Raw genomic sequence first — 23,667 nt, forward strand, 5'->3', positions numbered from 1 at the left:
AGAGGGACACCACAGTGTGCCTGCCTATTGTCTAAATCTAATCACACACATCTACACCTAACTTTAAGCCTTATTTAACCAAAACAGGTGTGTGATCAGGAATTCACCCCTATTCAGTGTTTGTGATATTGAATATTCAGTCTATAACCATTTTTGTACCAGGCCGGAAACATGTTGGATTTAGTACTAAAAATGTGACATTTAAATATGAGTGTTATTTCGGATTCTTTGGTTTTGGAAGCCAGCTTGAAAGTGGACAGTCAAGGACCTTCACTTCTATGGTTTTCTCATTTTAACAGCAGAGGTTGTTGTAAAAACCCTTCACTTCTTCAGTTATAGTGCCACCTACTGGCAGCAGTACATTAATAATATTTCACCTTGATGACCAATCACCTGTCCCTCAGGTGTCGCTTGAGGCGGTCAGTTTTCTGCATGTGTAACCTGCAGCGTCAAACTTGGTGTTTCTGAAGCGGAATTTTAAAGGGAATCGGGAATTGCGGCCATATTGGATGTATCAAAGGCTTCGCATACAGCCATAGGACGCCCGTCAGCCACGTGACTTAAGCTGCGCCTCTGATTGGGCGAGCTCGCGAGCATAATATCCTCTGAACTGCCGAGTTTGTAAAAAAAAATTCACCAGAGTACAGTGTGTGCTGATAGTAAACGTAGCAGTAAAGACAGAGGACGGTTTATGAACCAGGCTGTAAATAGAAAATTGCTTTGAAAACTTTTTTTTTTTTTTTTTTTTTTTTTGGCTCGGTGTGCATTTGACTTCCGGTACTTCCGGAGCCAGCCTCAAGCGAGAAACAGCAGATTGTAGCACTTTAGCATTGTCTCATATTCTTAGACCAGAGGTTGGCGCTCGGTCAACATTAGCAAACTCTGCTTCTCCTCTGGCCAAGGAAAATATTCTCCACTAGGGGGCAGTATGGGAAAAGTGTCAACATTTTTTAATGGCAGATCAGAATCTTATCAAAGCGGTTTTAATGACGATGCGAAGAATGAAAAACTAGAGGGGGCAAGACCTGCAAACAACATTTTTTAGCCCTAAATATTTCTTATCCTGCATCCTGAACTATATTTCTGCACAATTTCATATCTTTAATCCAGTCCAATCCTTCAATGTGTTTTTGAGCTCTAGAGGAGAACATTTTCACATTATGATAAATACATTAGTTTAAATAATCTGTAACACCTCAGTAAACCATGTGCTTTTATTACCAGTGCATATTCATAGAGAAAACAATATAGTTTGTCTTGGTGTGACACAAACAGCATACAGTTAAATGTATCAGACACATGTCATAAAGGTGAGCCTCTGACTCTCTAAAGAAGTCAATGAGCTCCTGTTTGGCAACAAGTCAACAAGAGATCAGGTGCAGGAGAAGAAGCAGCTTCCTGGTTAGAGAACTTGAGTCATATCCTGCATACTTCATGAAGAGTGAGTGTTAGTTTTCAGGTGTTTAACACAGTGCTAAGGGTGATAATTTCACACCAGGAAGCTGTTTTCTCCCCCCTGCACCTGCTCCCTTTTCTGCTGTGGCACCAGGTTTTCTTATGATATTACACAGAATGAACACTAGAGGGGGCAAGAGCAGAAACAGCTCTACATGTACAGGTTTGCTCTTGGGTTTCATGGCTTCAGGTTGTGCAGGCAGAAACTTTGATTTTTGTCTTTTTAGCAGAGCAATACAACGGTATCACAGGCAAGTGTGTTCCTAAGTGTGGATGAGTTTGTTAGAAAATGTCATCTAATAAATTATCTGACAATTTTGTCGCTGGTCTTCATGTAAAAGCCAGAAAACAGAAACACCACTGTAAAACAGAATTCCTTTCCACACAATTATTTGTGATCTGAAATCAAATTAAAAGTCCTAACACTAAGTCTCACTTAAGATGTGATGCAGTTGAAAAAGAAATTAATACCTTTACATGGATGCAGTAGTTAAATTTGGATGTATTTCCTGAGATATGTGTATTATCTTGTGGTTTGTAACTGTCCACACTTTGATGAATAAAGCTGAAGCTGTCTTTTTTTGATCATATCTGAAATAAAACACAAGACCAGATTTTAAGAGGAAAGGAATTCTGCTTTAAGGTGATGTTTCTCTTACAGGTAAAGGGATAAAGTATAAAGCTCTAAAAGAAAAAAAAAACTTAATTTAGAAAAATAATTTGTAAAGGCTAGTGTAAAAGCTAGTGTACAAAATAAAATAAATTAGCTTTTTTTGTTTGTTTGTTTTTTGTTTTTTTTTTTCTCCCTTTAAAACAAGAAATATTAACAGAAACAAAATTGTGCTGAGTACATTAGCAATAAATATGACACTCTTCTTTGAAGCATGTGCTGTGTATGTTTTAAAAGCACACTTTGTAACAGCTGCCATACACACAGTTTTTTTCAATCTTGGAGTCCTTGACCGCCGTTGTGTTTCAAAATCATAGCACATACATACAGTGATCTAATATACACAATATACATTTATGTTGTATATACAATACATACAGCAAATCAATGCACAGATGGTGATGACATTTCTATGTGAGATACCGGTAAATAAGAAATCTTACATTTCATTGCTGAAGAAGCGTAGCACTGTTCATTTCACTGTAAGCATTATCTAGTTCATGAGAAAAACAACTGATGTGTACACTGAGTTGTTGGCTAGGCTTAAGATAAAATAAAACTTCATGCATTTGGACAAGTTATGGCTCATTAAATACTTGAATCTATCTCCTACCCTGTCCGGTCTCCTGTGAGGGAGAGTTCAATAACCCCGACGTTAGGATGTTAAACCAGTCTGTATGTTTTTTACATGTGCCAAGGATGCTACATTGCCCAACTTTAAATCACCTTTAAATACACATCATAAGAAGTAAACTCAGGATCAGACACGTATTTATATCCAGCTGATATGCACATCGAAAGGCTGTGTCGTAAAGGTCTTTGCACCCTGTGGAATACATTAGTTGTGTCGTTGTCAGTGCTTTCAGTGGTGAAGATGGCTGTCTCGGGTCATTACTGAAGGTAGCGGTACACCTTGAAGCAGTGGTTCCCAGAGTCTGCCACCGCCACATGACCATCAGAGGTGAGGGCCAGACCCTGGGGGCCGTAAAGGGGGTCTGCTGTGGTGTTGATGTAGGAGAGGAAGGACCCTGAGCTGTCAAACACCTGGTTGGAACAACGCAGAAGAAAACACTGAGTTATAACATGACAGTTTGCTCTACTTTAAAGGGGCTGTGAGGAGTCTGAAAGTGATCTTGAAAAAGTCTCCCCTCTAGATATATGCCTGATTGTAATCCACACTTTAAAATGATATTATCAACTCCAATATTGCTGAACTAACAAATTATTACTTATTAGCTTCCAGTTTGGGTCATCCAGAACCGGATTGGTAAACTAGGTCTCTATGACATTCCAACCCACATGCAGTAGTTATTCTGCAGTGGTCTGTTCAAACTTGAGAGTCTACCAATAAAAACAGTGTTTGCTTGTCGTCACGTTAGCCTACAAAAACGTCAGACCACCAGGCTGCAGGTGTCGCTAACATAAAGCCGGCTGCTACAACGTTTGCTTGATGTCACTTTTCAAACCTTAGCACTATGTAACTGTACTGTTAAGTCCCTTACCTTGGCACGTTGTATCTAGTAAAAAAATGTCTTGAATAAAAAAAAAAATTCTTTCGATCTGATCTCTTGATTCCAAAACAGACACCTCGCTAAAAGTAATTTACGACAGTGTGTGAAGACCCCGAGCCACAAGGTGGCGAGGGAGTGCAATAAAAACAGATCCTCCTCATACGATCTTTAAATGAGATGTAGTTTATTCACACTGACCTGGATCCGGCTGTTGCCCCAGTCAGCAACAATAATGTTTCCATTGGAATCCACAGCCACGCCTGTTGGAGCATTGAACTGACCATTTCCCTCGCCATGGGAGCCAAACTTAAACAGGAACTCCCCATCTGCATTGTACACCTGCAACAGAGATAAGACAGGAAAGGAGATTATATAATCACACAAGGAATAAAAAGATAGAGAGCATCCGTATTTTCAGAGCTTCATATTTGGTTGATTCAGATTTTTTGATTGAACTGGATTATTACCTCCGCCAAGGAGGTTATGTTTGTCTGCGAACAACATAATGCAAAAAGTAACAAATAGATCTTGATGAAATTTCCAGGAAACAATCAAAATGGGATAAGAAAGAAGTGATTAGATTCTGGATGGTGATCTAGATCACCGTCTGGATCTAGGATTTTTTTAAAGCATTCTTTATCATTGTGAGATAGGGCTGTTTTCACCATATTTGTATATAACTCCATGATAAATGGTTGGATTGCTTTGCAAAACAATAAAAGACAAGGTCATGATCATTTCTAACAAACGAAAAAGTACGATCCAGATCCTGGCAATATTCTGGATAGAGCTGGAATATGAAATATGTACTGGGTCATCATAAGTTTCAGCACTGTCAGGTAAAAAATTATCGTGCAAACCTTCAACTAAAACCAAATTGTAGCAGTCTGCTGAAAGGGAGTGTAACATTAAAGTAGGACTAAAGTGTTGCGTGACAATCACAGTATACTTGGCGGAGGTCTGCGCTATCTGAGTGCTTTTCTAGTTTAAAATACATTAATGCAAATTGCAAGAGTTCAATTTTCCTGTTATACTTTTTTTTCTCGATACTTGAAATGCCCGTTATGAAGATTACACCCAGATATTTGTAAAGCCATACCTTGACTGAGTGGTTGTGGAAGTCTGTCACCACAATTTCATTTTTGTTATTAACAGCCACAAAGTGAGGACCTGGAAACAACGAGGTACACAGAAAGAGAGGAAGAGGAGAGATGAGTCATCTGCTGCTTTACAACATACCAGAGGAAGTTCCACACTATTTTAGGACTTAAAACAAGACACACAGCGTTCAGCAAGAGACTCAGAAGCGACAAGGGACAATACGAGAGACGTGATGCAACATGTAAAAAGAACAAAGATTCATTTTCTCAGTTCACATTCACAGTTAAACAGTTACTTACTGAAAACAGGGCCAGATTTACTAAGCTTTTGTTCCAGTGCAATGTTTGCACCACTTTTTTCTAAAAGAAAAGAAAAAGGTTCAAGTGAGAAATGAAAGTGAAAGAACGTGTGAGGTTAAAAACTGTGCAAAAACTAAAACTGCATCAATACGGATGTTATCAATGCAGGAAAATCCTAAAAACAGTCATTTTGTTCCATGAAAAATGTGTGCAACAGGCAAAGAAACAACTTTTTCATGCATTAATGTGCTTACTTCTGACTTTTTAAATTACAAACTAGAATTACAACAAAAAAATAATAAACTGCGCACTTATGACAGTTTTTAAAAACAATCATAAAAGTGCAATTATAAAAGATGAACAATAAAAGAAAGCGTGTACAGAAACATGCAGATCACTTTAAAATATGACAATTCAGCATTCCTGTGAAGATGAAACATAATAAAATCTGTAAATCTGGCCCAACCACATGCCCTGAAACATGAAGTACTGCTCAGCATCAAATCTTCTCCAAATCATTTCAGCAGCTGATGATCTTTGGAACATGTCCTCAGTTTCCCACAGTACCTGCGAAGTGTCTGTCTGACGTCCCTCTGGCTCCAAACTTTGTCACCAGCTTCCCGTTGGATTGGAAAATGAACACACAGCAGGCCTTGTTGTCCACCGTGATGATGTGTCCGTTCTTATCCACGGCCACACCTTTAGGTCCCATCAGTCTGCCAGCACCTATTTTACTCTGCAACAGAGGAAAGGTTACTATTTTAAGAAAAACGACTGTAATTTGAAACACTCAACGCACAAGGACTGGATTACTAACCTTAAACTTTCCATCCGAGGAGAAGATGCTGATCCATCTGTTGTCGTAGTCAGCTACGATTATATCACCATTCATGTCCACTGTGACCCCTGTGGGGCGCTGCAGCTGCCCTGGTGAACGACCTCTGACCCCAAACCTCATCTTAAATTGTCCATCATTTGAAAACACCTGAAAAAAGAGAAAATGTATCAACTCTACACCTGGAGAAGAAGTGTTTCACCTGTACTGGAGCTTATGTGAATGAGACACTGACCTGTATGCACTGGTTGTTGCTGTCTGCCACCACGATACGTCCGTTACTAGAAGTCGAGATGCCTTGTAGGTTTGTAAATTCTCCTTTATCTCGTCCTCTTGTTCCTGTTGAAAGACACAAGCCGCCTTCAGTACTTTGTCAAAAATTAGATCAGCTTCTTTTGAAACGTTTGAGTAACATGGCTTTCAAAGTGACGGATGAAGCAAAAACACCCTTCTTCACCCACCCACTCTGTAGATCAGCTCATCCTCGATGGGGTTTTCCTTCTTCTTGGTGGTGCTGTACATGCTGGAGGGCCTGCGCACAGCCTTCTGTCGGACATGACCTCCTCCTCCGCTCGGTGACTTCACTCTCCTCTTCACGTCGTCCGGTGACTGCAGGACATCAGATGGCTTGACGGCGCGCAATCGGAAAGGACTCCCCCTCACAGGCTGCTCATACAGCAGCAGAGAGAAGGTGAACTCTCCCTCCGAGCGGATCGTGTATCCCACCTCGTAGGTGCCGTTCTTGTTGTCCACCACCTCGGCTTCAGTGCACGCGCCGTCTGCAGAGAGGATCTCTGCCCTTAAAGCAGCGTTACCAGTCTTAACTAGTTCTCCGTCTTTATCTTTCGTGGTGACTGTGACTGTGGTGTGCTGGCCCACAAGTGTATGTCTCAACCCTTCACCTGTGGCAACACTGGTGTGACCTACAGCTCCTGTGGTGATCAGGACTCCGAGGTTCTGTATGGAGCGCCTCAGTCCGTCCGTCTCCACCTGGCACTCCAGGTGTCCGTTTTCATGGGGCTGCTCAGGGAAGGTGTGTCGTGCCAAAGCGCTAACCCGCTCCCCCATCTGCTTCTGCACCAACAGGACCTCAGTGGCACTGCCATGGCTGAGAGCCTGCTCTGTGAAGTTACAGCTGCTCTGGATGTTCTCTTTGCCCTGCAGCAGAGCGCTCAGCTGGGCTTGAAGCACCTACGAAATCAAAGGAGAAACAGGAAGTCTGTCAGTGATGCCTGGTAAACCATGATTACTGTATCAGCTTTATTCCTCTGCATTTAATAAGACAACTTCTGACCTTCTGTTTGGTGCTGCAGATGTTTTCCACCTCAGTAATGAGGGCAGTCTTGCGTTGGTGTAAGGCTTTCTCCAGCTCATCAAAAGTGTTACTGATCTCAGCCACTGCATCGTTTTTACGATCTGTGAGCTGTTTGGAGATCTCATTCACGAGATCGATGGCACCTGTCAGCTGAGGTAGTCTGCAGGAGGAAAAAGAGGAGGCTATAAACACAAAGAATCACTCCCACATCCTTTCACTTCCATACTTCAGAGATTTTCAGAACACTAGATTGAAAGTCTGCACATGGTACCTGTTTCGAACAGTGTCCAGCTGATTTTTCAGAGCTGACTTATGCTGCTCCAGCACGTCCCTCAGAGGAACGGTCACATGTTCCCTGTGTTCTCCCTCTGTACACTCCAGACACATGGCTGTTTCACATGACTCGCAGTAAAACTCCATCACCTGCAGGTGGTGCAGTGGAACCAAATACAGGTTAGCGTCATATCAGAGTGGAGAAATCATAAATTCAGTACCCAGCAAAATAACCCCTCACCTTGCCCTCATGGTTGGGACACGAGAGGGGCTGGCAGGCTGTGGCTGCACTGGCCGACTCGAGGACGTTACAGGCCTCAGGTCGGCTACACTCCGGGTCTCGTTGTAACACCTCCATCAGGTTTGTGATGAAGAAGTTGTTCTGCAGGGCTGCCACGCCCTTCTCGGGCAAGATAGAGGTCTGTCTGCATACTGGGCAGGACAGTGTTAAAGACTGGGGAGGGATGTAGTTCTGAAGACATCTGCGGACAGACAAAATGTGAGGATAATTAAAAGTTGGGCAGTTTAAGACTCAAACCAGATCAAAGCGCACAAATTCGTTTGTTTCTTCAATATAGGCTAATTTACAAACTTATCTATCTGCAGGAGCAACAAATCTGTGGAATCAGCTCTCTCTTCTTTGTCTGTTTCTGGAAGGCTTTTTTGTCTCTTTTTTACAATCTTTGTAATTGGATTGGATCATTACTTTGGCTCATTTGCTAGTAATGGACACCAAACTGGTTTTGTCTTCAGTGATATTTTTACTATTTTTGCTCCTGTGTTTGTCATGAGATCCTTCATGTAACCATGGCTGCATTGTTTACAAATGAGATCAGCTATCAACCTGTAGCATGTAATGTTAACTAGTGCAAGGCCTGATGTTTCCCCACAAGGTGAGGAGAAGGAGGTGAGGATGACGCGCTGGTACTGAGGTGAGAGCTAAGAAGTGAAGACATCGACCTGTCCTTCCATCCATCGTTATTGGGAATGTAAGATCTATCTCCAATAAGATGGACGAGCTAGCCATGCTACCCCAGCAACAGAGGGAATACCAGAAGGCAGAGTAGCATCATGCTATTCAAGGACATGGCTAACAGAGCTAACACTGGACATGAACACCACATTGGAAGAACTCCTCCTGCTGTGAGCAGACAGGATCCAGGAGACAGAGACTGAACAGACTGCTGAAGAAGCTCAGTCCTGGACCCTGTGGAGGTGAAGGCTGGCTGAACTGGAGAATGATGGACAAGCTGTCATCATCTATTTTCTTATGGATGTTTTTGACTCCTGAATTTCCCCTTGGGGATAAATAAAGTATTTTCTATTCTATTCTATTCTATTCTATTCTATTCTATTCTATTCTATTCTATTCTATTCTATTTTGTCAATCTATTAAACTCCCTTTCATTTACAGACATACAAAGTTAGAAAAAATAAACAATGGATGTCACACTACCCCATTTTCCATGAAATTTAACTCACAACAATTTTCAGTCATCACAATACTTAATATTCCTGTACTTAAAGCCAGTTAACGGAGATACTCAAAACAATTCAAACCTCCTTACTTTTACATATCTTATCCATTTGGACCAAAACTTCTTACATTTTTCAGAATGTAGTTTCAATGCAAAAGTCAGTCTTTCCATAACATAGATTTCATGAATAATTCCTTGCCAGTCCTCCAGTGTTGGTGCCTTGGGTTGTAACCAGTTCCTTGAAATAGCTTATCTCCTTTCTTTCAATAATATATTAATCAATTATCTGATAATGATTGGGAAGTAATGCCGTGGTGCCAAAGTACAGTGAGCAAATATCAAATGGGACAGTAGGTTGTGCTCCATCTTTTAAAGTTTTTTTTCCTTCTATGTACGCTTTGAGTGGTTGGTGCTGAACATCTTAGAGAAGCCACAGCGATGAGTGAACAGCTTGAGTAAGCGGTGAAAAATTGGGCCACTGCACCACTTTAATGACTCCCAGTAAACAAACTTACTGCAGGCAGAGCGAGCACAGAAAATAGGATGCACTTTATTTTTGTGTTAAGTTTCCTCTCATGTGCCTCATTTCTAAAATAAACATTGATTCTTGTCTTGAAATAGTTGAAACGTGTCTCTTTGACTTACTTCTCACAGAAGGTGTGCAGGCAGGGCAGGACCTTGGGGTTGTGGTAATGGTCCAAACAGATGCTGCAGACCAGGAACTGCTTGTCTATCTGCCGGACCACCGGGCTGGTGCTGCCTGTCTCACGCTTGGCCATGGTGATGGACATTCAAATGGGGCACGAGGACCTCTTAACCTGCACGCACAGGGTGAAAGATGAAGAGGAAAAGGTTAAGAGAGCCATAAGGAAACGCTCACGCAGGGAGGGGAAGGGCGGGCGTATCCCTCGTCTAACATCCCTCCACATGGGCAGGGAAGGAATGAGTCATAATGCTGTTCACATCATAAATCCCCGTCATAGTCCTGTGTCTGTGAGCATTTTACGCTCTCCCCTCTTCATAAAACTGTGTCAGTAGGTTGGGCTTCTCTTTTTTCTTCATAAATACCCTCATAGCCAGAGGTTGTTTGACTTTATAAATAAAAATCCTAATCGAGTTACGCTGTGGAAGAAAGATTAACTCCCTGGGGCAACTCTCAGCTCAGCTGTGACAAATGTGCAGTCTGGGAGCCAACATGTCTGTATTTACAGCGCACGATTCAAACACACATTCTTCAACAAAGTAAAAGCTTTTAAGCTTCATTTGCAGTATTCAAACATCTCTTCGTCCTCTTTTATGTGATTTTATTGCTGTTTAGCTTGGATGTCTGCCGGCACTGTGTTCATTCTATAAGATAAAATGGTATCACTGGGTCACACACAGAGATTATCTCAGACATGCTGTACATCTGTCACCTTGAGCATGGAGACATAAAGGATTAGATAGAAAAAAAAAACATCAATCTATTTTTTTTTTTTAATCTATTGTTAGAAAGATTTCAACCACTGGTTTGTTTTCTCATTAACCCAGCTGATAAGATACAGAACACTGCAGCACATTTTCAATTCTTTTTCCATGAATTATCAGGGAACTGAGAAACACAACAATAACAAAGCTTTCATTTCCTCCTGGAAGCTCCTCCTGTGTTCACTAACCATCAACGTCATGCACAATCCTCTGAAAACCTGACAGTGTTCAGAAGTCAGATTTTAAAATAAAATTCTTTGGTGGATTTCACAACAGATAACTGATGTGAAAATTCTTGGACTGATATATTTCTGTCAGTGCTGGCACAAAAAGCTTTGAGTGAATAAATAGCAAAAAAAAATCAACAGAAGGGCAATTTATCACTTCAAACAAAAGAAATAAATAATTGAGGTGCAAATTTGGAACTGAGGGATTGTGATGTCCTGTTTGTGGAAACAGTGGATGTAATGTTGGCTATCTGAGACCACAGGGACTAGATGTGCATGTTTTCCTCCACCTTCTGCCTCTCTCTGTTCTCAGTATTCTGCCATGAAACACTGAATGAATTCTTAGATTGTACAAAAATGGACGTAGGCAGCCAGGGCCATGGGGTAACATCCTGTTTTAAAATATAAAAGAAGTGATGAATGTCACAGCTCATCCACCTGAGGCTGCCTGCAAAAAAAAACAGAAATCACATACACACCAAATTTACAGCCTGGTTCAAAAAACGCCTTGGGTCTGGATCGCTAATTTCTCTATTGGCACACACTGTACAAGGGTGTATTTTTTTTTAACTCAGTGGTTTAGAAGATATTAAGACCACAAGTTTGTCCAGTTGTTTGTAAGGAGGCTCAAACCCTGCCTCTTGAGTCTCCATTTCAAATATGGCTCCTGACGACCACTGGCTTCATTACTCTGTTTCATGATCAGATGGTTGACATCACAGAGACTGTGTCCATATCATAAACAGTCAGATACAGATTATTTTGACTTCCAATCTGATTCAATTTTTTCATATTTCATGTTTTGCTGTTACTGATCCTTTTCCCTGATAAATCCCATACTCAGTTGGGTGATTTAATTGTAAATGACAAATCATATTTGTTGTACTAAAGTGAACCCTGTTGCTACCTCCTCGAGGAACATTCATTTTAAGAATGTTGTAAGACATTGTTTTACTATCATTGCTTTCCAAAGAGAAGTAGTCCCACACAGGGGTCATGGTTGCAACCAGGGGTGGGAGAAAAAATTTAAAAACAATATATCAGGATTTTTTTGTTTGACAATATCAAAATCAGGATTCTTTGTCTAAAGGAGTTAATTTATGGAATTCCTCATCCACAGAAATAAAAACCTGTAGTACATTAAAAATTCTGAATAGACTTTACAAAAACCATATTATTCAAAAATACGCATTGGAAAATACTAATTAATAGGTTTGACACATTACACACTTAGTTCAAATTCTACTAGCAATTATATGCTCTACTATTGTTTTTCTACAAAATAACTTTGTGACTTTTTTTGCTGTTTATTTAATGAGATGAGAGGGGTGGGTTTTAAAAAGCTGAAGCTTCAACCTACACCCTTTCGGATTCTCTTGGAAATTCTGAAATTTTGAAACTATATTTTGATCTCTGTGAATTGCTTCATGTTTTGCAGGAGAACCAAAATAAATTTCTTTCATTCATTCATTCATTCATTCAAAATATATACATAAATTTGATTTAATTCCTTCATTTCAGTCTTCGTTTATAAACTGGATTGGAAAAAAAAAAAGTACCACTTTTCTCCAGCAGAGGGTGAAATGTTCCTCTCTGACTCACATGATGTGCACTTTATGGGAAAATATGGCTCCTGATTTAGTCTGTAGACAATATCATCATAATCATTTATTTTTTTTACATGGTCTGACATTGAAAAAGCAAACTAAAAAAAAGGGAAAAAAGGCTTGCAATTTAAATCTAATTAGCACCCCAAAAATTGTAATAGATCAAACTGCAAGAATAGCATATCGTCCCAGCCCTATTTGCAACATGGTTTGATTTACAGCAGCAGTAAAGCATGACGGTGCTGAAAACACGTGAAAACTGGATCAGTCCAGATTATGTAATGAAATCCAATACTATCCAATCTTTAAAAAAAATAGCCATATCGGGTGCTGATACCGATCAGTGTATCAGATCAGGACATCCCTAGTCTAATAAACAGTCTACAGTCCACTCATTCAAAATGAGGCGGGCTTTAAGCCTCCACACTAACAGCTGAGCGGTTCCTCTGATTGGATAAACTCGTCTGATGGGAGATATTTTCTGTACCACACTGTAAACATTTTTATTTACACTGTGAAAGTGGCATTAAGACACACGAGAAATTGCAGATTTTAGCAGCTTGGTCAATTGTCACTCAGTAACTTCATTCACATCTAATAAACACTACCAATACTAATACTCAAAAAATCCTGCACTGGAGCAAAAATGTAAAAGACTTAGGTCAAGCACAAGGACGTGATATTCACAAGTTTTAAGCCTGAACTTTGAAGTTCAAAGAGAAAATTAATCAAACAAACCTGAAACTAGAGCTGAGCTTTCCTTGCTCTTTTAAACAGTTTGCCTTGTAACCAGACAAACCTGTGTGTGTGTATCAGCTCTGACAGATGTGTCAGGTCTCCCCTCCTGTGCAAACAGATTTCCTCTGCACCTGATTCAGGTCAGGCCTATCACAAACATTCATCTAATGTGGGGGATCAGTGAGTGAACGTACAGAGGAATGCAAATAAGGCTTTATTCTGAAAATCAACAGAGCGGGAAATTAGGACAGGCAGAGTGCAGCTCACATCACTGGGTGTAATACCAATATCTGCACATTATGTTGGAATAAAAGCCAGAAGAATCAGCTGTGAGGACTTGGTACCTAGCTCTAACACAGCTTGGTGAATGTCAAAAAAGAGCCGAGTTTATAGAAAAAGGATAATTCAGTAATAAAGACATAAGCAAGCTTCACCATTCCCTTCTTAAGAGTCACAACCCTTTTCTAGTTAATCCACAGATGTTTCCTCAGAAAGCAAAGTGAACTCACCCATCTCCTGTCTGTGCGTCACAGCCTCATGACTGTACAACTCTTCTGCCTCGCCTCATCTTTCATCCACCGCTCCAACAACACGGTTTGTAATTTCTCCTTTGAAGTTGCATCAACAGAACTGCCCTCAGTCCGTCCTCGGATGACGCCAACTATCAGGCCTGCACATGATGTAGCACAGAGAGCTAAAGCTTCCCACTCTGCCTTTCAGCTCTGAGCAGCTCCTGACAAATATAGCTGAAGGCCTCTTTTCTTTGAGAGTAAGGAGAGGAAGAGGAAGCTTTAAAACGCCACTCCCCAAATTCCTCCCAGTTCCTTCCCTTGACTCCCAGCTGGCTGAGTTCAGCCACCACCTGTCTATCTGTCTGTCTGCCTGTCTGAGTGTGTGTGTGTGTGTGTGTGTGTGTGTGTGTGTGTGGAGAAGGGGGAACTCGCAGTGAACTGAGCTGCCTGTCTCACATGAGCGAGCCGTGGAGGCAGCTGTCCCCCTGAAACACAGAGCAGCGAGCTTTAACAATGACATTCCAGCTCACAGCTCACCGCCCCACGTCTCTTCACTTCTCCTGCATCTCCTCTCCTTCTTTCTTTGTCCTCTCCTCTTTCTCAACCACAGAAGTGCACTCGCAGCATCAACAGGCCTGATCTCACAAACAGACGTCCTGCAGATGGGGATTTTCTCAGTCACGCAGGCCCTATTGTGTCTCCTTGCCAAGTGATTACAAGGCCTACTGACTAAGGAGCTCTGCTGGGCCCTTTCACTGTCCATGCAACCCTCTCTACCTCCCCCTCCTCTTGTCTCCCCTCAAGATCCCTCCCCTTTTTGGACTGTTTTCCTTTTTGCACAGATTCTCACTGCAGCAGCTGAGCGTTGACATCAGGAGGAACCAAACCTTCAAGCTCCACCTCTTTCGGCTGGCTGGACGCTGCCTTAAGGGTTACAACAGTCTCCCTCGCCTTCCCTCCCCTCCTTCTTTCCCTCTCTGTTCTTCCAGCAGCCTCCTCTGCTCAGTTCCTCCCACTCGCATACAGAGGATCTTTCTTTGAAAACACTCTGCCTGTCAGCAGCCCTAAGTATTCGAGCATGTGCTTAGTAACAAGCTGGATAATAAAAAGCACGATAAACATTTCAGAAACAAACAGGAAAGACCAAAACAGCACAAATTAAATCACAACAGATGCTCTGGAAAGAGCTTACACATGGAGAAAGTGAGAATTTAAACGGATTAATTTGTGCATTCTGCAAGGAAAACAACTGTCTGGACTTTTCTGAGAGAAAACAGAAAGATCTGGGATGAGGTCTGGAAATATCTCAGGAAAAAATGACTGACACTCAGAAGTTAAATTAATTTCTAAGAAGCAGAAAGAAGTGGAAACTTTTTTCATGTATTTTGTGGAACTGGACAACTAATAACAGACTATGGAGTTTGATGTTAGTAGTCCATGTCTCCCTGAATATGACAACCATGACTATACAACTAAAACAAACACCTCCTGAGTGTTTGTAGTACATTTTCAAGATAATTTCGTTTAGTTTATTCAAATATATTATTACAAATACAAGTGTATTACAGATATACCTGGACATATGTATACATATAAAAGTACAGTTCATATTTTTCAAGGACTGGATGTGTGAAAGGGTGACCCCAAAGAAGCTAACACACCTCTCTTTTGCTAACACGATATTGATTTGAGTTACTGTAATATATTTGTGTATTTGTGTGAATGTATAGGTATATTTCATCCTTGTCTCCAGGAGGGCCACTCGACAAGCCCCTATGGGTTTTATTGGCCCCTCCTGTAAATTTCCTAATGTTACTGTTAATTGCTTTTGTGTTTTGTTCTTTTGTTAAATCATTATGTATGGTTCTTTTTGTGTTTCATTTCCTATACGTGCAATAATATATATAAAAAAGCTATTTAAAGCTTTTAGCAGGGGGCCCAGTTTTCCACAAACAAGATACAACAAAAACATCGACATACAGACGGACATAACAAACACATAGCAGGCGATCCCAGATTTGTGTTTACACCAGATTGGTAGGTGGAGTGGTATAATAAGTAAATTAATCATACATCGTCAGAAGTTGTGATTTCAGTCTTTTTCAAAGATACTAACGAAGGCTATATGGGATGCACCAATTAGAGCGGAAACGATTCCTCGAATGATTCGAGGTACTTGATTACAAAAAATACTCGAGTGATTTTCTCTGCCTCGGGGAATCATTTGATTTTTAAAAAGATCAAAGAGTGGTATTACAAATAGAGCTGAGGCCATATTAAGAGAGTTTCCAGACCCCTCAAGCTACCTCTTATACAAAATAGCAACTAGCAATAAATTTAGCTTCTTTTCTGGTGTTTGGAGACTAATGGGTCATTCTACGAAATGGGTGCCATTTGGGTTCGCAACATTTAATGAGATGTACAAGGCACGAAAATGTGTCAAAGTGTGTTTACAGATTTTGGAGCTACCAAAGCAAGTGCTCTTATTGACATGCTGTATCAGAAAATTCTATTTCTTAAAGAGAAAAATTTTCATTTGAAAAATAACTGCTCCTTAACTAAACAAAAATGTATTTTATCCGATTAGTCGATGGGATTTTCAGTAGAAAACTCGAATACTAAAATATTCGATAGCTGCAGCCCTAGTACCGATCCAACTTTTCTGGTTACGATACTGATACCGATCCGATACTAGTGTTTAATAACCTGCATGCCCTACTGTGGGATAAGACTTGTCATGTTTCAGGTAAAAGGCAAAAAATGAGTATATGGAGTGTCTGGATTTAATATTTATTTGAATTACAAAATATTGAAATGTTTGCCATTAGTTTGGTAAAAACCATGCTTCAGAATGTGTAGAAACTGCTGTTCAATTGTAAAATTTTTACCCTGTAGACTGGTAATTCAGCAAAAAACAAAGAAAGTGCATCAGAGGTCACATTCCAAATCAAGTATCCTAGAGCGCCAGTAAAAAAAAATAAAAAAAAAATAAAAAAAAAAAAGGGAGAAAACTGGTAGCCTGGATCGGCACCATGGAACGGCTACTTCCCATCCGTATCTTTCCATACCTTTTTGCCTATGCCATTCAGTCAATACTTAATACAAGAGCTTTGTTTTTTCTTTTTCAAAAATATTTGGTTTGTTTAAAATGTACTTCTTGTGAAAAATAATGCATTATGTATAAAGACTGAATAAATCTTACTACTACTACTGCTACTAAGATGGAGATGGATTGTGACATTTCAGTGCATTGCCAAGCTCGTTCCATATCTGCGGCCCTTCTCTGCATGTGATACTAAAGCTGGTGTATTTTAGTTTCCTTTGTTCACAGTTCCCAGGTTTTTGTTCCTGGTGGCACGGGTATGCAGAGGTAGGAAGATAGGAATGAGCTCGCACAGCTCATGATTCATTTTATGTACAGTCTGATACATCACACAGGCATTCTGAAAATATAAAAAAAACTAAGTTAACTGCTGGAGATTGTGCTGCTTGAAAAGCATTCTGGTGGGGGAACTGAACTCAGACCATGATAGCACGCATTACCTTTTTTTGGAGAATGTAAAAAAATTTTTTTAGATGAGTTATGAATGTGTTACACCATATATTATTACAGTAGTGTGGATGAGGTCGAAATAAAGTTTTATATAGGGTGAGGAGTGCTGAGAATGGAAGAGAATGTCTCACCTTGAAAAATAAAGCATCATATATATATACATCATATTCAATGTGACACTCACAGAAATGCAAATAATAAAAGCTTCCAGCTAAAAAAAGCAAACGTAGGATATGAGTTAAGTTACAAAAATAGCTCTGATAGATCTGTCAGAGCTCCACTTCTCCAACAAAGACCCAGATCTGCAGCACACTCATGTTTGAAGCATCATGTGACGAGATCCTCTTCAAAGCTCTGTCACAAGAACTGCACGCTCAGCACTTCATGCACATGAGGTCAGCTCTCAAAGTCAGCATTCATCTGTGATTTTCCTCCTCACGTTCTGTTTCTGTCACGCTGCAGCATGTCACCTGAGGACAATCCACCGGGTGTGAACGTTGTGTGTAAACCCCCACAAAGCATCTCTTTCCACTCTCACCCAGAATTACACGTAAGTAGCTTAAAGCACTCTTGCAGGGTCTGGACCTGTCTGCCATCTGGATTACTGACACTCTCAGACTGATACTAAACCATCACACCCAGTGTCACAAAATCAAAAATGAAGCCAACAACAAACAAACTCAAATTAAATCTGCCACACACTTGTAACTAGGACTCCCACTTTTGATTCCCACAAGTTAAGGCAGTTCAGGCTTATTTGAGGATTAAATCATTGAGTCAGTCTCAGACCTGTTTATGTGCTCTTTAGTCGTCTAGTCTGAGAGGTTTAACTGGGTTTTGGTAATATGACCTCATATTGAGGGAAAGCACTGATCTGAACTTAATCTATGCTTTATATTCATAATGAGATCAGGTGCATCATGTCACAGCTTTTTACTGCTTGTTTCAGATGTTTTTGCTGTTGTGTGAAATGCAATGATTCATATATCAGCTGCATTTATCTACTTTGTGAAGGAGAATGAATTAAAGACCGGCATGTTGGAGCCTTGTGACTAATGGATGGAATAAGTGATGTTATCTTCTGTGGGAGACAAAAACGTCCCACTTAGGATCACTCCAAAAGCCAGACTGATCCAGTTCTCTCACCCACAGGTCTTTAATAATTTATGAGAGCTGTTACGTAACAGTCTGTGGAACGGCCCAACAAATTATGACCTCTGCTGTAAGCCAGGAAACCCCTGAAACGTTGTCCTTTTTAGGTTATCAAGTGCCAAAAAAGAAGTTCATAACCTGACTGTCAGATTTTATAGCAATTTTCAAGCTCATATTTATGTTCCAAGTAAAGCTGGTGCCATGAAACAACTTGAATGAAAAAAATTAAGGATGTTCAATACCACTTCTTTTTTCAGACCGATACCAGTATGAGTACTCCCTTTCAAGGGCGGCATTATGGGTGGGCTCAAAGGTCCCAGGCCCAACCACTTTACAACAGGCCCAACTGAAACTTTTCTTTTAATGTTTTATCTTGTGTTTTTGTTTTGTTTTGTTTTTGTTTTGTTTTTTAATCAGTTTAAAAAGAGTGTTGGTGTTAGATGCTCTGTCTTTGTAAAATGAGCCATGTTTTTTTGAGCCTTTGGAAAAAAAAATACTGAGTTACCAAACATTCAGCTTCATGTGAGCGGGATCAGAACATTATTTTGGGAAATACTGTAGATATTTATTTATTTTCTTTAACAGTGGTTAATGACCTTGCTCTTACAGCTTAAAATAAATGGGACATCTTATCGGTGCAGCCTACTGGTGTGTTAGAACGCCACTCTATGGTCAGTGCCACAGAGAGCGGTTGCAGGTAGATCTGGCCGATGCACAAAAGGGTTTTAAAAATGTAATTAAAGGTTTGAAAAGCAGCCAAATTTGCTTTTAAAACCACACATAGTAACAGTAGTATATTGTCATTTGTCTTTTGTTCATTAAATTAATGATCTATAAACTTTAATAACTGAAGGCCCAGCCAAAATTTGTCTGGCCCACCCAAAACTGAAATCCTGACTGATTCCTGCCCCCTCTTGAGTACTCACTGAAACTGAGTACTGATACGACTACTACTTTTGATACATAGCATTTTAATTTACAGTGACAGATCATTTCTAACAGACAGCACAGTCACTCTGCTGTTAAGCTAAAAAAAAAAAAAATTCTCTTTGAATTTATGCTTTGTTTTAAATAAATGAACACAAGTGCGGAAAAAAAACTAAAAAACTGTCAGTTTTAGTAATTTTTTAAATAAACTGGAGTGCAAAATAAAACACTAACTGTTAACTCTCCCTGGTTCGTTTGCTGTAGTGTCAAACTGCAGCGATGTAGCGCCAACTACTGGCAGGAGGACTTACTGGATGTAAGATTTTTTTGCTTTGATTATCAGCTACTGGTATCGGCAACCTTTACAAGTACCGATACCTTGAAATAAAGCTGGTATCGGCTGATACTGATACCTGCCCGTCCCTAAAAAAATGAATACTTAAGATGGGATGTTCTCTTCTATCTTTCTTGGCCTGATCCGGAAACAGTATTCAGGATGTTTTCTGTTCTCCCTTTGTGAACCGATGCAGCAGGATTACATCAAAGATGTTGCAGTTATTCACTTCTATCATACGTTCAACATAATGTAATCTCTGTGATATGAAAGTTGAGTCAGTGCATATTACTGTGGGTGGAAAACTGTCTGGCATTCTTTGAGCAAACTGTAATTTGTAGATTGTTAATATCACTCCCTCGCTTGCTAGCTCGCTGTGACGCCTCAAGACTCCAGGATGTTTGCTCTTCAAGGGCCATAAAAATGATTTTCCTTTCCACTCCTCTTTCCCTGTTTGATTACTGGCTTATTTTCTTCGGACTGCAGGAACTATTTCAAATCAGGCTTTCACAGACAGCCTTTTTACTTCCTTGTACCTGTGTTAGATTTTTAAAACGTTATCTGGAATTAGGGCTTCGTATTCCCGTCCTTCACAGCGACAACCCACTGTTAACAGTCTGTCAAAGCAGTCAGACTGTGAGTGAGTCCCATAAGTTTATCCCAGCCATCAGCTGCTTGCTGCACTTGTAAACACTGGTCTGACTCGGTGACCTGAAGTAGGAAGTGTTGGCCTGTGATGACGCTCTGTCAAGATTGTGTCTAAATATAGAGCGTAGTTTATATTTCCATCCACATCTGTTGTGTCTGCGCATGCACGTGTCGTCAGTAATTGTTCCTGTGTGCGCCCAGCCTGAGCAGAAAGAAAAATAGTTGTCATGTTTGGGTTTCATGGATGAAAGTATTCTGATGATCTCAAATCCTTTCGCTCTTCAAATGGAAGAAAATCAATGAGCAGTTTGCAGCAAGTCCTAATAAAGTCATACTTACTCCCACAACACCAACAACTGATTTCATTGCTCCATTTGTTCCACTTGTATCTTTCCAACAATCTGTGGACTGTTTTAAAACCCTGTTAAAACAACCAGCCTGATGTACTGAGAGTGTACGTCTGTAGGGACCAGTGTCCCGTCGACAGTATGATGACTCATCAGTCATTATTCACACAACTGATAAACCTCTGCTCCTCAAACTAACAAGCTCTCTTTACACCTCACTGCATCGTATGAAGGAATCTGTCTCAATGCATCAGTTTGTGTCAGGGCGGTCATGGCAGAGGAGGAGGGGGTGGATGTAATGGATGGAACCACTGAGACTGACAGACACAACATGACATGTACAGGAACATGTAGTATCAGTATATGTTCTGTTTGTTCTTATGGGACAGAAAGATGTAGGAGGCTTTCTAGACACATATTTAAATACCTGTTCAAGCAAGTGTGCATATATATAACAGAAAACTGACAAAATGTCCCAGCTGCTTTTGTCTGCAGACTGATAAGACCTGACAGCTAATGAGAGCAGAGGGGAGAAAGTGACCACATCGTGTACAGTACAGCAGTCAGCAGAATTTTTAATCAACACTGACACAAAAAGCGAGTCGGGGGACATCTGTGTCCGTCCCTGTGAGCCCACTTTTCACAAAAGCTGGTGGGAGACAATGCGGCAAGCAGGCAGCCTTGTGTCTGCAGACACAACATGCACTGCAGATTTATTAAAGGTCGATCAGGCACCAGCTCGGGCCCTGGAGAGCCTCCTCCACCTGCAGTCAGGGCTCACACTGGATGAGGAGTCTCAGACGTTCATATGAGGTCTTAGTGTTTTCTTAATAATCTCCAGTGAGTAGTGTTAATAATTAATAGAGTCCTGGTTTCTATAAGGTTCATTGGTTGTTATAAAGAGGATGTGATTTTGGTGTTAATTTAAAGAAGCGATCACTTTTGGTCTTTTCAAACTCTGTGGTTATATAAGAAAGAAATAAGAAATAAGAAAACCTCAAAACCTGTGTGAAAAAAGGAACATTAATAAACATTGATTTACACTTAAAGCTTTTGGTAGCAACATGTTTTAATGAAGTAGAAATTGATCTTTCTAAATGAATGGTATCTTATCTTTCCATCTTTTTTTCTGTTTGAAAACTGGAAAGTATTTTAAAATGGCATGTATGTTTAGATCCAAAGACATAAACATCTCTGTGCCATGAATATAAAGTCTTCCCTCTTGAAATTGGAAATGTTGCTCATGAAATATTCATCTCAGGGGTTGATTAAGTCATTTCTGGTGAAAGTGTGCCGCATGCTCTCAATGCTTCGTGATGAGAACAAACAGAAAAGGGCCTTAATCAGTGAAAACGCTGACTTTAATGAAAATGAATGACCCTAAACATGCGGTTCAGAGAGAAATCCATTAAAAGAGAAAGAGCACTTTCACAGCCTGGTGATTGGCTTTGATCAAGAGCTACATCTTATACATTAGAATGAGCTCATTGATCCGTCCTCATCATTGGGAGGCAGAAAGTGACCTGAAGATGAGCTATAAAGCATTAAAGATCTTTTGTTTTGGAGTAACTCTGATTAAATGATGGATTTAAAGGACAATTATCATTATTTGATTGGTTAATAGTGATGTTGAAAGATGCTATATTTGGTTAAATGTTGATGTCATGCCTCTCGTTTGAGTGTGATATAACCTGCACTTTCACTGATTACTTAACCTCTCCTCTTTTGTACAAGTACAATTGATGACCTGGATACATCTTTTTAAGTATCTTCTTGTTTCTAAAGATACAATCTTGTGTTTTAAAGGAAGATATAAAGAGAAATCTAGCACAGTTCACTACAAGACTCTTAAGTGAGACACCAAGCCCATGCACACACTGACTGATACTGTGAGACATGTAACTACTGCTAAGTCTCTGCCCTCAGGCTCAGCATCCAGGAGTGTCTGCAGCCTCCCTGTGACCCACAGCAGACAGTCTGCAGAGCAGAGCAAAGAAAAAAAAAACATCTCCATCAAACATGTAACTTTCACATAGCTCTGCACAAAGATGATCCATCCTCCAGAAAAAAGAGGGTCAATCAATAAGAAACCACTGACCCATCTACTCACAGTCTGGGCCTGAGGTATAAAAATGATGCATTGGCTGCTGTTGCTGCAGTACAATGCAACACAGGCTCCCAGAATGACATAGCAAACAACACGCTGATTCACATGTGGCTCGCATTGCCTCCCAGCTACAACAGCCATTACAAATTCAGATCAGAAAAGCGGTGAGAGATCACTAATCCTCTAAACAAAAGAGCATGTATGCTTGATTACAGAGCCCAGCCCTCAGACTGCAGCACAGATGCCCACCTGCCACAGAGCCGGCAGCCAGGCCCGCCTAGGAGCTAAAATGGAGAAGTGTGTGGGCTGGCTGAGGAAGCATGAAAGAATCACAGCTCAGTTTAGTGCAACAGTTGCTCTTAAATGAAGCTGGAATCATTTGCTTCTTGTTTTTAGTGACTTAATAAACCCAAAAAAGGAGGAAACACAGACACAGAGAGGGATCACTGTTGATAAGTACAGTACCTCTGGGATTCACTGATGCACAGATGCTGGATGAGATGGTGTGATCAATAATTCATCCCCTTCCCATTCTAGTCATTGTATTATTTAGGATTCCCTCAAAATGGCACAGACAGCATGAGAAAGCAGAAAGACGACACCATAAAGAGAAGTGAAAGAGCAGATTGTACTCACATGAATTCCCAACAGGAGGGAGAGGAGTGTCAGCAAAGCAGGCCGAGGGAGAGAAAGCTTCCCATTGTCAGAGTCCCCAGTCCTCCACACTCACACACTCACACACACAATCCACAGAGCAGGCGACAGAAAGGAAAGGGCAGGGTCTGTCTGGAGAAGAAGGGACAGTAAGGAAGAGGAGAAGGGAAAGGAGGAGATTAGAGGAGTGGCTTGTGTGTAGCATTGGTCAGACCAGTGATGGGAGGAGTTTAAGAGCCCAATAGGTTCCTGAGGGGGGCAGGGAATATGCAAATGAGGTGAAATCTCAGGAACTGACTGAGGGAAACGGTCTGTCTGGTGCAAAGGGGTTTGACTAGCTTTAATACCGCCCAGTTCCCTTAAAAGGACAAAGGATGCAGCTTATTTCCTTAAAGATTTGAAATATTGAAAAGAGAAGATCATGGAAATTAGAATAACAAAAGCAAAATACTGCTGA

General features: G+C 40.6%; 1 protein-coding gene across 2 annotated transcripts; it reads right to left on the reverse strand.

Annotated features, from left to right (window-relative positions):
- Window positions 1-1,692: 1,692 nt before the first annotated feature.
- LOC141797984 (tripartite motif-containing protein 3-like) lies at window positions 1,693-23,352 on the reverse strand. Of its 2 annotated transcripts, XM_074679728.1 has the most exons (13): window positions 23,193-23,352; window positions 9,583-9,755; window positions 7,701-7,941; window positions 7,458-7,609; window positions 7,166-7,346; window positions 6,333-7,062; window positions 6,107-6,210; window positions 5,854-6,021; window positions 5,604-5,772; window positions 5,037-5,096; window positions 4,736-4,806; window positions 3,835-3,975; window positions 1,693-3,169 (listed from the first exon to the last, which is right to left on the reverse strand). In XM_074679728.1, the coding sequence occupies exons 2-13, from the start codon at window positions 9,726-9,728 to the stop codon at window positions 3,017-3,019; spliced, it is 2,316 nt and encodes a 771-aa protein (XP_074535829.1). In that variant the 5' UTR covers window positions 9,729-9,755; window positions 23,193-23,352; the 3' UTR covers window positions 1,693-3,016. The 2 variants fall into 2 exon arrangements, with proteins under 2 accessions (XP_074535829.1, XP_074535830.1); XM_074679729.1 differs by lacking the exon at window positions 5,037-5,096.
- Window positions 23,353-23,667: the final 315 nt, after the last annotated feature.

Source organism: Halichoeres trimaculatus, unplaced genomic scaffold, assembly GCF_033239565.1.
Source record: "Halichoeres trimaculatus isolate MK-OKI-2021-1 unplaced genomic scaffold, fHalTri1.1 fHalTri1_scaffold_9, whole genome shotgun sequence".
NCBI lineage: Eukaryota > Metazoa > Chordata > Actinopteri > Labriformes > Labridae > Halichoeres > Halichoeres trimaculatus.